This window comes from Hibiscus syriacus, unplaced genomic scaffold, assembly GCF_006381635.1.
Source record: "Hibiscus syriacus cultivar Baekdansim isolate YM2019G1 unplaced genomic scaffold, ASM638163v2 tig00111298_pilon, whole genome shotgun sequence".
Taxonomy (NCBI): Eukaryota; Viridiplantae; Streptophyta; class Magnoliopsida; order Malvales; family Malvaceae; genus Hibiscus; species Hibiscus syriacus.
The window spans coordinates 179,952-195,323 of record NW_024063047.1 but is presented as its reverse complement, the minus strand read 5'-3'; the positions used below and the strand labels follow the sequence as shown (position 1 = coordinate 195,323).

Sequence of the window (15,372 nt, the reverse complement as noted above, 5' to 3'; positions counted from 1 at the left end):
TAGTCTTTTTTTTTACTGATATTAATCTCATTATTAAAGTCCTATTTGCTTAAAAATACCTCTGGATCTTCATTATTAGTCTGATTAGTTATTCTCTTTGGATCTATCACTAACAAAATCACGTGATTTATCATAACCAAATATGTTATTTAATAATCGTATCTATTTATTCTATTTGTCTATGGATAACCATCATTAACATTAAAACTGACACTAATATTAGACAGTCATTATATAAACAACCGAGCATAGGTGGTGAAGGGTGCTTAACCTATATCTTTCCCCTTCGGTTGTTGATTTCTCTCATCTTTTTTTTGTTCGCCATTTTTTTATATAATTATCGACTATGATTTTCCGTCTAAATTAAAAGGATAAACGTTTACAGTTGTTGTAACTTAAATGTTACGATCAACAAAAATTAATATGATAAATATACAATCATGATTTTTTTACTCATCGAAAGGTATGAATACTAGTGTTCTTGCTTGTAATGTTGCTTAACCTGTTATAAAATTACAAATTATATTTTTAGAGATAAGTGTCAAAAGAAAATAACATAAAAAAATTATTTACGAGGTTCAGACTTTAAGCAAATTAAATAATGGTCAACTAAATTGATGATCCCTTTTGTTTTTGCTTTGCAACATTGAATGATAATGAACAAAGTCACAAATTACAAAAACTGGCACATAAAAAACAAATGCTGCATATGAGGACTCAAAAACCTGCAGGAAATGCACTCAAAACAGGGATGGACCGAGGGGTGTTGGGAGGTGCGGTTGTACCTCTAGAAATTTCAATATATTTTAGAATTTTTGTTGTATTTTATGTTGATTATCTTGTTTCGCACCCCTAAAATTTTATAATTTCGCACTCCATGACATGATTTCCTACATCTGTGACTCAAAACATGTTCATATACCATAAAAGAAAACAATACAGCTTACAAGACCACTGCTAATACCGCAAACGTAATACAAAACAGAAACCAGTCTGTTTTTCCACATCAAATTTGCCAAATAAGTGGTTTAATAAATAACAAACAGTTTTAATTCAGACTTGAGCAGCTTCATGCTTCATTCAATGAGTCTATATGAGCATCTAAGATAAAAATGTGTTATGCAGCTCCAATGAATAATATATTCGCATCCTTCACACTCGAGGGCTAGATCTTGACAGGGCTTACCACACCAAGCGCATTTGGGGTAGTAATAGATCTTCCTGACAACAACGAGAGGATGTGGATGGCACTTGTATGTGTATTTGCTCCCAACTTTGATGAATGGATATTCTCCGAGAACACACTTGATATGCAAAGCATTGTCGCAAGGTTCACAACGATAAAACCATTTTCGTAGATCTCTTTTTTCTTCGCAGAAATCACAATAATATCGTAGAGGATAGTCATCAGGATCTTGATAAGCAAGTGTCAGAGGATGTCGATCACACTTATGTGATGCAGTTCGGGGAAATGTGACACATCTCCTGTGCAAAGCAAATGTGCAATCTTTGCATCTGTATGCTCTTTCGCGACTTAAATCTTCACCACAAGCATTGCAATTTCCCTCATGTTTTTCTACAAAGAAGATAAAATGGGGCTCATCCGCATGATATGTAAAACTGTGAGGTATTGAAGCACACCTAAGGCACAGGTACATAGCATCCCCATCTAATTCGTAGCAGAAACCACTACACTCGTTGCGACAAATATCACATTTGAAAATATCACTTATGACAAGACTGAAGGGATTTGCAAAAACCCATAGCCGACACATTCTCGGTAATTCAGCACATGCCTTGTGTAAAAAGAAATCACAACGTGAACAATAGTAAAATGGGGATAAGATAGGTAGAACACAACCATTGCAACACTTATTATCCTTAATGTCATCTGAGAATATCAAGTTGTGCTTGTGACTAATATGTTCCATCTCTCCAGCTATTACGTCGCCTCCAACTTTGATTTCTTTGATAATACGAATGATGCAACTCATAGGTTCAAATAACGGATCAGGTTCCTCAAATTCGTCAGGATTTTCTACCTCAACCAAATCATACAAATTCTTCTTCTCAATGGAACACTTGACATGGATAGCAAAATCGCAACCTGGTCGAGAACAATGGTAACTCCCATGCTCCATGTTCACTTTTTCAAAACAGATTTTGCAATCCCAATCTCTAGAATCGTGTTGCTCAATGTAGGGGAAATAGCAGTGGGAGATGGGATGGGGATGAAGATTGAGTCTAATGTGACGTGGCAATGAAACACAGTCCTTGTGAACTTGAATATTGCAGGTAGAACAAGTATAGCAAACATAATTTCCCTGTTTGCCACATGCATTACAATCGAATGGGTCATTTGGTTTTAAGAACAAAGTAAAAGGGTGATCATGATGAGATTTGTCTTCAATAATGGGCGGTGGCCAAGCACATCCGAGGTGTATGTAAAACCCGCAAGGGACACAACGATAGTGAAGTTCAAGCATAATATAGTGTTCGCACAGGCTGCACTTAGGGTCGTCTTCATCGGAATCATTGAAAACTAGCAAAAGTTGGTGCCTACGGTGGCAAGGGTGATTGATTGTTGAGGGTAGTTCAAGACATTTTTTATGGAAGAACTTTGTACAATCAAAACAAGCGTACGAAACATCGCCTGAGCCGTGGCAACCATGGCACCAATAACCGCTTATTGGATTAATGGAAACCAAAGGATGAGGGTGGGCAACATGGAGGGTCTCAATCAAGTTTCCTCCAGTGTCACGTGGAAGCAGAGAGCAATTAAAGTCTAGGTAAAATTCACAAGAAGAACAATGATAAATAAATCCCTTAACCTCATTGAAGCAAATGTTGCAATAAACTTCTCTTTTCTGATGTTCCGAAGCTGGAAGGAGAAGAAGAGGGTGGTCGCGGTGAGCAGGGTGATGTATCTCCGAGGGCACCTCAGCACATTTCTTGTGCAGGTAAAACTGGCACTCCCCGCACTGTAGCTCGAATCCGACACCTTTTCCGCACAGCCAGCGCAGTCGTAAGTGGTGTCCCTTGGACTGCTGGTGTCTTCTTTGAATACCAATGGATGGTGATGGTTCATGTGATGAAGCTCAACCATGTTTCTTTTTCTCTGCGTCTCTTCACTGATCCAGATTTTTCTCACTTAAGGCACCAAGTCAATGCTTGGCTCCGACTTTTCTACAACTACTCCAGCGGCCAGCATTAAAATACTTTAAAATTGTAGAAAAAAAATATTAAATAGGCCACTTGGAATTGAAATCTGAATCAACATAGGATGTTTTGTCTGTTCAAAGCAGGCAAGTTGAACATTGAATACAACACCACGTATAATCACACAATGCATCCTACAACTTGTAAACATGTTTGAGACAACCAAGAAGCTTCAAATAAGCATACAAGGACTTTCATAGCACGTAGTTCATAGCTTTCATAAATTTTACATTTAAAAATCATGCTTAGTGCATACAAGAATGTCATTTAAAAGTCATAAAAAGGGGTATTTCATCATTTAGGACTTATAACTAAATACATGTCCATTATATTAACCTTTAATCATGTAAGTCTCATAGAGCATTTTCATATAGCTTATCTAACTTCCATATACTTATAGTTATTCTTTTAGTCATTTAGTTCCATTAGGATCTTGATAAACGAAAGGTACATAAATGAAAAGTATAGCGTTCGAGTGCGTGAGAATAGTATAGCACCAAAAGGTATAATAACAGTATAACCCCGTATGAAAGGGTGAATGATCCGTATAGCACTTGAAGGTGAGAATTAATCGTATAACATTCGAAGGCATAAAATGATCATATAGTCTATAAAACTTTATGGCATGCAAACTGTACCTATTGAGTCTTCAGTAATTTACAAGGTCGAACTTTAGTATATATTAATATTCTTTTCTTACAAGCACTCTGTGAATCATATAACATTTATTTTAACAAAATATATATTTGCATATATACATATAAGCCTTTAGGCAAACTTTTCCTTGTCATGTACTCGTGTATCATCTTATAGGTCACAAATGCAACATAGCTTGTTATATTATTATGTAAACACCATATAGTCCATAAGGCAACATGTTCATTTAACCATTTAGAGTATTCACTTTGGGGCACACTTAAGAATGTAATTCATTCAAGCATACTAGCATACATTAGCATGCATTTCCGATATCAAGCATATCATCCAAGCGTACTAGCATACATATCATATAATATCTCATCCATATCATTCAGACACTTTGGCATGTAAATCATATAAGCTTCAACTTCTGACAAGAAATTTAAAATCAATAATTGAAGAAAATAAGAGCATCAATCCCACATGGAGTCGCCATTTTTAAAATCTCGCCAGTGAACAAAGAAAAACAATACAACTTACAAGATTGAACAATAATGAACAAAATTCAGAGTTACAAAATCTGGCACAAATGATCCAAATAACCATATATTACATCTAAACCAGATAAAGAAAACAATACAACTTATTACACCACAAAATGTAATACAAAGACCAAGAAAACCACTCTGTTTTCCAACACCAAGTTCGCTTATTGAGTGGTTTAATACACCATTCACCACTAGTACCAGTGTTACAGCCACCACCGATGTCACTGCCGCTACCAGTATCACTGCCACTATCACAATCAGTGTCGCTGCCGCTATCAGTACCACTGCCACTATCACAACCAGTGTCACTGCCACTATCACAACCAGTGTCACTGCCGCTATCAGCTCCAACATAGAAATACGTTGGTCCTATGCAGATCCAATGAAAAATATATTTGCTTCCATGCTTCTCACACTCAAGGGTTAGATCTTGGCATGGCTCACCACAGTCATTGCATTAAGAGTAGTAACACATATTCCTGACGAAAGTGACAGGATGCGGATGATCTTTATATGTGTAATTACTTCCGACTCTCATAAATGTATATTTCTCGAGAACACATTTGATATGCAAAGCATTGTCACAAGTTTCACAATGATAATACCATTTCCGTGGATCTCTTCTTTTTTCACAGATGTCACAATAGTGTCATAGTAGATAGTCGTCACGATCTTGATAAGCAAGCGTCAAAGACTGTTGATCACACTTATGCCGAGCAGTGCGTGGTAAGGTCAAACATCTCCCATCCAAACAAAATGTGCAATCCTTGCATCTATAAACCCCATAGTTATCCCATAAATCTTTACAACAAGCATTGCACTTGCCTTCATGATTTTCAACAAAGAAGATGTAATGTGGCTTATCGGCTTGAATCAATTTTTTATAAATGTTATCTATTTTGTTTTAAAATATAATTTTCAAAACAATATTTTTCACCTTAAACCATTTTTTTTAATAAAAGTTATATATTTTATGTTAAATTTAATGGTGCGAACTAAGTTAATAAAATTAAACTATTTTTTGGTATTTAGGATTTTCTAATTAAAAAATAATTATTCACTTGAAAACTTTCTAATTTTAATTATTTTTATTTAATATATGTGATAAATTCAATTTATCGATGTTTGTCAATAAAACCAACACACAAAATCGCAAATAGATTAGGTATTCCACGCGCCCTTTCAAAGAGTGAAACGCAAGGCTTTATCTTGATAATCTCAAGTCAGGCGCGTGAAACTTACACATCCTGAATTCCACGTTTTTAAATCTCAATCCCGTGAGTCTCGTATTGGCCGGTCTCAGATGGAACGTATCTTTTTCCTTCGTGTCCAAGAATATAATGTCTTTCTTCCTCGTGATTATGCAGTTGAATGAAAATTGACATCTTCCACAAAAATATATTTTTAATTATCGATTATAAGTAAAATTAATAGGACGAGATATTGATCGAAATTCTTATAATCATAAAATATTAATGATTTTGATAGTAATGGGAAAATATAAAGGCAAATTATCTGTTCGAAATTCACTTATTTTTATATTTCTCTTTTAATTATTTATTTTTAATAAAAATATATATAATATTATATTTTGATTCGATTTTATTTATAGATATAAATAGGGTGTGCTTCGTAAGGACTCACCCTACTTATCCAATTGGGCATAAATGAGTATATGTTTGTGGCTCGTGGGTGATGGAACAAACATAAGTATGACCTCGTACTCGTTGCATCACCACTTCCTATGTAACATTGTCCTACGTCATCTTCGTCTACCCGTTATACCTAATAAATATATATTTTTAAAAAATAATACACATATTTTACATGTGTTTATTAACTTTTAAAAATTTTACCCTTATGTTGCATTTGAAGATATTTATGATGTACATGAGACATTATTTATATTTAGATATTATGTAAGACTTTTCTTTATTGATATTTTTGAACTTGTATTGAAGTTATATTTTAATTTATCAATTAAAAGATAAAGACGACTTATCATTATTTTTAAAATGATTACAATTGAAATAATATCACATGTGTTTTATAAAAATAATTTATTTTATTTAATCGATACTTATAAATATATTATATGAAGTGATTCATAAAGTATGTATAATCAAAATTAGGTGAATCTCGAGATTCACATAAATGATGGACGGTGATAGTTTTAGTTTTGTAGGTCACCAGGATGGAATGATTTAGATTTTATACCTACAACGGGTCACAAGGTGAAATGATGATGAAAATTTTTGACGAAATAAAATAATGTTAGGTACGTTTTTATAAAAAAATAATAATTGAATGATTAAAACAGAAATATAAAAATAAGTAAGATACTAAATTGGTAGTTTACCCAAATAATATATAGTATATAATTGTGTCAATTAATCTAAACAATATAATATTTGAAAGTGGGCCCTACTCGAAATTTCATTTTTTGAATAAATAAACAAATAAAACCAAAATATTAAATAAAAAATAAAATAAAAAGCTCTCCTCAAAATCAACCAATCAATCATTACATTTCATAACCAAGGCGAAAAAAAAAATCGAGATTGCCTTCTTCAGGCTTTTCTGCATAAGGCCGTAAGGTAATCTTTCTCAAATCTCTTCAATCTTGTTCGATCTCAGATTCTGTATCTATTTTTTCGATTTTTTGGGGGGTTTAATTTTCTCTCTCTTTTGGGTGTAAAAAAAGAATAAATTATAGTGATCGATTCCTTTTCTCTTTCGATGGTTATGCTTTCTTGGTGAAATGGGTATGTTGTAGATTCTTTTTTTGGTCGATCCTTTGTATGTGTTTTCCTTTTTTATTGGTTTTTAATAGATTTATTATAAAGGGGTTGCTGGGGTTGAGCTGCTGGGAAGCGTGTTAGACTTGGACTTGGTGTTTGATTTTAGGTTTGTTTTTGGAAAATTAGTTGTTGGGTTGAAAACCCTTTTTCAGGGTTTTGATTGTATGTACTAAGTTGTTCATGGCTTGTGAGTTGCTGATTATAGGAATATGAGGTATGACCCACTGCATGCTTCAAACAAATTCTGCATTTGCTTTATCATTTTTATGATCCACAAAGTACAAACTGCACTGCGAAGCTAGACTTAATCGAAAGCTGAAAGACCTAGTTTTCAAGAAAAAGAATACAAGATCAACTGGTAGTAGAGGTGTAATTTGTGAGTGATATTATCTTGCTCTGACTATTTTGTGCTGCATATTTAAGCTTTTGACAATCAATGGATGATAGTTGTGCCTGTTTGATCGTAAAAAAAAATTGAATTCAGTTTTGTTTTGTTTCGTTTGCAGTATAAAATATGAATTCCTTCAATCTTCTGACCTTTTTTATGGCTTGTTTTGGAATCGCAGAATTCCCACTTTTCTCACTGTAAATAAGTGCAAAAGTTTGTGAACTTTTGGGATTTGTCTTACTGAGGTTTTGAGACTTTTCTTCTAAGATTCTTGTTCTTCCCTTACCATGGTAAGTTTCTACCATTTATATGTTTCGATGATTGGGAAAATTAACAAATTCTTTGTTCAATTGCTAGTTGCATGTTATTATTTGTCCTAGCCAGTTACTTATATGTTATGACGTTTTCATTGTGTATGAAGTATGAACTCATTATTTGATCGTTTAGTAACGGTGTTGTGTTTTGTTAGGCAACCAATGAAAATCTTCCACCAAACGTTATAAAGCAACTGGCGAAGGAGTTGAAGAGTCTTGATGAATCGCCACCCGAAGGCATTAAAGTTGGTGTAAATGATGATGACTTTTCGATCATTTATGCCGACATTGAAGGGCCAGGCACTTAATTCTGTCTGGACAAATTTACTTCCTTTGCAGCATGCTTGTTACTTTTCCATTTACTGAGAATATTTTTGGCTTTGCAGCTGGGACTCCATATGAAAATGGTTTTTCCGTATGAAGTTATTACTGTCTGGTGACTTCCCTCATTCTCCTCCAAAAGGTATGTTTAATAGGTTATTATAGTAATGCAGACATAATTAGATTTCAACACTTCTATGAGCTAGAAAAGTTCAAAACTGGGTCATGCACTTGGGCTTCTGTAGTATAATACCGCAACTTCGTTGCTTGCAGTTGCGTTTAATAGGTATGTTTTATAAGTTAGTATAGTAAACCAGGCATAATTAGATTCCAACGCTGCTATGAACTAGAAACAATCAAAACTGGGTCATGCCAATCTTCGTGTGCTTTTTAGTCACCAAACTTGTGGTGATACTATATGTAGAAAAATGTTCTATTTTGCGCAATAGTGAATATTGTTAATATCATGGGTACTGCAGGGTACTTCCTGACAAAGATTTTTCATCCAAATATTGCGACCAATGGCGAAATTTGCGTAAACACTCTAAAAAAGGATTGGAATCCAAGTCTTGGATTACGACACGTACTCATTGTAAGTTCCATTGGACCCAGACTTGATTCTTGCATCTATTGTTTTTTTCAGTTTGATAAGAACCGCCCAAAGACTGCAAATTTCTTTTGGTAATTCAGCTTTAGATCTTTAGATTCATGTCTTTTATCTTGGCACTGCAGGTAGTTAGGTGTTTATTGATTGAACCATTCCCAGAATCAGCTCTAAATGAACAGGCTGGCAAGATGCTGCTTGAAAATTATGACGAGTATGCCCGGCATGCCAGGTGTGGCTTGCCTAACCCATTTAGGCCTAACAAATTTATTCATTAGTTATTTAATATTTTGCGATGTGGAAATATAGAACCTTCAGCTGGAAGTTCACAAACTCGTCCAGTTGGAATGGCTTCACATTCTGTAATATTAGTTTAGTTGTTCGACTTCTTCTACAAATGGACGATCAAGCTTTCAAATATTGTTATTCTTTTAAGCCTTACAGATATGATAAGATATTATATAGTTTAATATCATATAAGAGCATCTATTTTTTAGTGAACTGATCGAAGTAGGAAGGTGCAAAGATGGTATGAGTGATGCACTCTTAAAGGAATTCAGTCAGAATTTGTGCACAACCATGTAGGTCTCACAATCTTATGTTCTTAACACAGGCTTTATACTGGAATCCATGCAAAGCCGAAACTGAAGTTCAATCAGGAGCTATTTGTGAGTCAACTACGGTATTGAATGTGGAGCAGCATAACACCTCTGTTCTGAATGTTGAGCAGAAAAATGCAGCAAATGGTGCCGGGTTATCGTTGCCTACCCCGCTCACCCCGACAACCGCATCAACAAAAGGAAGCAACAATCCAGACCACCAGCATCAACATCCTACGGTTCTGGCAACTGAAACTGGGTTTATTGGAAGCGGCATAGTGGGAATATCGGGCACTGCACCTAAGAAGGAAGGTTTACATAAAGTTCCTGCAAACAAGAAGAAAATGGATGCTAGAAAGAAAAGTCTCAAGAGATTGTAAAATCGTAGTTTTTTTATAAATTAATTAAAAAATAACTTCATAAGGCGTTCGGAAATTGGTTGTTTTCTGGAGTAATGATGCTTCAATTTGGGAATGTGATGGATCAAATTTGCACATTGTTTTTCCATCTCGTATTCTCCTGCTGCTTATACATAAACAGGATAGATGCATATGCATATATTATCCTATCCAGAGAGTGATTGTTGCCTTTCTTTACATTTCTCTTTAAAAATTATAATTCCTTCAAGCAATTAGGGCTTCAAAAAATTGAGATTAATATAAGTAACAAACAGACGAGGATTTAAATACTTCACCGCATTCTATGCCATATTCAATGTTCAAGTTGCCTGTGTGAAACAGACTAGGCATCCTAAGTTGATTAAGAATCCAATCCTAAGTTGATGCTTCTTTTGACGTTGGCTGGAGTACGAATACAAAAGTTGGAGCCAAGCGTTGAGTTGGTGCTGTAAGTGAGAAAAATTTGGATCGTTGGAGAGACGCAGAGAAAGGAACATGGCTGAGCTTCACCACATGATTCATGAGCATCCACTTGTATTCGATGAAGACACCACCAATCCAAGCGGCAACAGTTATGACTATTCTGGTTGTGCCAAAGAGGTGTCAGGTCCAAGCTATAGCTGTGGGGAGTGCCGGTTTTACCTCCATATAATATGTGCTGAGGCGCCCTCACCACCATGCTTGCCGCGACCACCTTCTTCTTCTTCTTATTCCAGCTTCAGAACATACTGAAAGAGTAGTTGATTGCAACATTTGCTTCAACCAGGTTAAGGGTTTCAGTTACCATTGTTCTTGTGAATTTTACCTTGATTTTAATTGCGCTTTGCTTCCACGTGACACTGCTGGAAATTTGATTGAGACCCTTCATGTTGCCTACCCTCATCCTTTGGTTTCCATTAATTCATTTGGATATTTTTCATGTGAGGGTTGTTGACATCCAATAACAATATGTGATGCTTCATACGTTTGTTTTGAATGTAGAAAGTTCTTCCATAAAAAATGCCTTGAACTACCCTCAACAATTAATCACCCTTGCCATCGTACACACCAACTTTTGCTTTGTCAATGATCCCGATGAAGACTTACCTGAATGCAATATGTGCGAATGTCGTACTTGTTGGGGGTTCTTTTATCGTTGTGTCCCTTATAAGTTTTACATACACGTTGGATGTGCTTGGCCACCGCCATTGTTGAAGACAAGTCTTATCATGATCACCCTTCTAATTTGTTATTAAGACCAAATAACTCTCTTTTGTGATGCATGTGACAACCAGAGAAATTATGTTTCCTATATTTGCTTTACATGGAATATTCAAGTTCACATGAAGTGTGTTTTTCTGCCACGCCATATTAAACTCACTCTCCTCCACCATCACATTTCCCATTGCTTTTCCCTTGACCAACATGATTCTGGTACTCGGGATTGCAAAATCTGTTACGTAAAAGTAAACATCGAACGTGGAAGTTATAACTGTTCTTGGCCAGCTTGTGATATTGTTACCCATATCAAGTGCTTCATTAAGAGTGGCTATTTCTATGGTATGGTTGAAGTAGAAAACTTAGATGAATTTGTGGAATTGGATTTAATTTCTGGCGAATCTACGAGTTCCATTATTCGTGTTATCAAAGAAATCAAAGTCGGAGATGATGTAATAGCTGCAAAGATAGAACATGTTAGTCATGAACGCAACTTGATGTTCTCAAATGAGATTAAGGATAATAAATATTGCAATGGTTGTGTGCTACCTATCCTATCCTCATTTTACTATTGTTTACATTGTGATTTCTTTTTGCACAAGATCTGTGCTGAACTGCGGAGGATGAGTCTACTATGGTTTGGATTGTACATTTGCTTTGGATTGGAAATGGTTACATTACCACACATTTGCATGGCGTAAGTGTGATCATCAGTATGTAACACTTATCAAGATTGTGATGAATATCCTCTACGACACTACTGTGACATTTGTGAAGAAAGAAGAAACCCACAAAAATGGTTTTATCGTTGTTGAACTTGTGACTAGGCTATGCATATCGAATGTGTTCTCGGAGAGTATCAATTTACTGAGGCCGGAAGCAAATACACATATGAAGGTCATCCGCGTCCTCTCACATTCGTTAAAAAGATTTATCACTTCCCTGAATGTGTTCTCTGTGGTGAGCCCTGTCAAGATCTGGCCATTGAGTGTATGGAGCATGGATGCAAATATATTGCTCACTGGAGATGCACAAAACCCGATTTCCCATTAAACCCGATTTCCCTCAGTGGCACTGACAGTGATAGTGGTAGAGTGATGTATGAAGCTGCTTTAGTCTAAACTAAAACTGTTTGTTGTGTACTAAATTCCTTGTTTTTCAAACTTGGTTGTTTTATGGTGTAATGGATGCTTCAATTTGGGAAGGTGATGGATCAAATTTGCACATTGTTTTTCCGTCTCACATTCTACCTATTTTGTAATATAATCCTTCAACTTTACACGATTTCTTTTTTCTTCAATTCCTCGTTCGTTTTATGTTCATTTTGACTAAATTTGAACTACATTTCCTCTTGTTGGAAGCGTAGATGGGCTCTCAGTAATTTATAACACTCAAACTTTTTATTGATACGAAATAAAATAAATTACAACTACACTCTCAATATTACAATACTAGCTTCTGCTAGTTCACAAAATACTTATAGCTTTGCTAAACTTTTCTTACAATTCTCTCTAATTTTTTCTCACTCGTTACTCACTTTTCCTCACTTACCTACATGCTTGCTTTGCTCACATATATATATATATATATGTAATAAACCGACTTAAATTGCTTCTATATTCTTCTAGCCGCATGATTGAATTCCTTAGCCAAGGATTTCAAGACTTTTCTAGATATTTTAATTGCAAAAATTTGATTTCTTGCCGACATGCACATGTGATTTCCATATTGCCACGTTGAACTCCTACAATAATTGATTTTGTCTTCTAACACTCCCCCTCAAACTCGATTTTCTATTCCAAGCTTTTCTTTGAGTCGGTTGAATATATCTGCTCTCTATAGTTTTGTGAAAATATCTGCTATTTGATCTTCAGTTCTGCAGGCTCCACATTTTTGTTCTTCACCTGCTCTCGTATAAAATGATACTTTGTATCAATATGCTTGCTTCGGCTATGAGATATTGGATTCTTAGCAAGGGAAATTGTAGACTTGTTGTCGACATAGATTGTAATTGGTTCTTCTTGTGCCAAATTTAGCTCGTTCAAAATATTCTTTAACCACATTGCTTGGCAAGTACACACTGCTGCGCTATGTATTCTGCTTCACATGTTGAAAGAACTACCGTTTGTTGCTTCTTTGATGACCATGAAAATGCTGCAGAGCCGATATAAAATAGATATCCAATTGTGCTTTTCTGATCATCTAAGTCTCCCCATAATCACTATCAGAATAACCAACCAGCTTTAAATTTTCTGAATGCGTGTAGAATAAGCCATGACATATTGTACCTTTGACATATCTGAGGATTCTTTTTGCTGCAATCCAATGATCTTGTTTCGGATTTTCCATGAATCTGCTTACCAATCCCACAACGTATGTTATGTCTGGTCGTGTGATAGTCAGATACCTTAGACTTCCAACGATGCTTTTAAACAACATTGGATTCACTTATTCTCTTGTTGAATTCACACTTAATTTGATGCCTGGTTCTGTTGGAGTGGCTACCGGCTTGCAATCTTCCATTATGAATTTTCTTAAAATTTCTTCTGCATACTTCTTTTGTGATATAAATATTCCTTCTTGCATTTGATTTACTTCAACTCCAAGAAAGTATGACATTTCTTCAATATATGTCATTTCAAATTCTTTAGTCATAGCTTTCTTAAAATCATTGAACATACCTGGATTATTTCTTGTGAAAATCATGTCGTCCACATATAAGCACACGATCATGATATCACCGTCTTCATTTTTCTTTGTGTATAAGGCATGCTCGTACGGACTCTTCATGAACCCATTTCTCTGGAAATATTCATCAATTCTCGTGTTCCATGCTCTCGGGGCTTGCTTCAGACCATATTGAGCTTTCTTCAATCGATAAACTTTGTCTTCATGTCCCTTTTTAATGTATTCAGGAGGTTGCTCAATATAAACTTCTTCTTCTAGGTAGCCATTTAAAAATGCTGACTTCACATCCATTTGATAAATTTTTCATCTTTTTTGTGCTGCAACTGCTGTGAGAAGTCTGATGGTCTCGATCCTTGCTACTGGAGAAAACACTTCATCATAATATTCCTTGTCTTTGCTTATAGCCTTGGACAACTAGCCTCGCTTTGTGTTTCTCGACCTTTCCTTCTTTATTGGTCTTTGTCTTGTTAACCCATTTTACTCCAATTGGGTTATGACATTCTGGTTGTCTTGTTAGCTCTCATGAATCATTTCTTTCTATTGATGCAATTTCTTCATCCATTGTATTCCTCCATTTATCATCTTCAACCACTTCTTCGTATGTTATTTGATCACTATTCAAAAGTAAACAAAAAAGTGAGATATTATTTAATTCATAATCGTTGTATCTTTCTGGCATTCTTCTCTCTTGTGGATCTTTGAACTTCTGTGGGAGGTGCTTCAGAATCTTCTATTATATTGCTGGCATCGTTGCTGCTGCTTGACGACGATGATACATTTTGTTGAGGACCTTGATCATCAGCTTGTTCATCTTGATTGATAAGATTGTCATCTTTAAAAAATAGTTCTTCAAATTTCTTTTCCTCTTTGCTCCATCGCCAATAGTCTGCTTCATCGAACTTGACATCTCTTGAAATTATTAAGAGGATTATATAATCTGTAAGCTTTGCTTATTTCATCATAGCTAATGAAAATACATTTTTCTTCTCTATCATCAAACTTCTTTATGGTCTATTCAGGAACGTGGGCATATGTGATGCATCCAAAAATCTTGAAGTGTCTAACTCCTGGTTTCTGTCCACTCCATGCTTCGTTTGGCGTCATATACTTCACACTTTTTGTTGGACATTTGTTCAATAGGTAAACTGCACATCGAACTACTTCATCCCATAAATTTCTTGGTAGTTGCTTACTTTTTATCATGCTTCTTACCATGTCCAAGATTGTGCAATTCTTTCTTTCTTCAACACCATTTTGTTGTGGCGTGTATCTGGCTGTCAGCTAATGGATGATGCCATGCTCTTTGCAAAATTCTTCAAATAACTTTGATGTATATTCATCTCCTCTATCTGATCTGAGTATCTTCAAATATTGACCGCTTTGCCTTTCCGCCATTGCTTTAAATTCTTTCAATTTTTCCAGCTGTTCTGACTTTTCTTTCAAGATGTAAATCCAACATTTTCTACTAAAATCATCAATGAAAGTTAGGTAGTACCTGTTACTGCGAAGCGATGGTATGTCAAAAGGACCGGCTATATCTCTGTGTACTATCTCCAACGGTCTTCGGGTACGCCAGGATCTACCAACTTCAAAGCTTTGTACATGTTGCTTTCCTTTGATGCAAGCCTCACATATTTGATTTGGAGGGTTGATCTC

The 15,372-nt window shown here is 35.4% G+C and overlaps 1 protein-coding gene and 1 pseudogene across 1 annotated transcript; one reads left to right on the top strand and one right to left on the bottom strand.

The window, feature by feature from the left end:
• Positions 1 to 1,076: 1,076 nt before the first annotated feature.
• On the bottom strand, positions 1,077 to 5,237 carry LOC120158007. Its single transcript, XM_039168950.1, has 4 exons — positions 5,145 to 5,237; positions 5,012 to 5,078; positions 4,605 to 4,775; positions 1,077 to 3,097 (listed from the first exon to the last, which is right to left on the bottom strand). The coding sequence occupies exons 1-4, from the start codon at positions 5,235 to 5,237 to the stop codon at positions 1,077 to 1,079; spliced, it is 2,352 nt and encodes a 783-aa protein (XP_039024881.1).
• Positions 5,238 to 6,910: 1,673 nt separating this feature from the next.
• Positions 6,911 to 9,927, top strand: LOC120158022 (annotated as a pseudogene).
• The last annotated feature ends 5,445 nt before the right edge of the window (positions 9,928 to 15,372 follow it).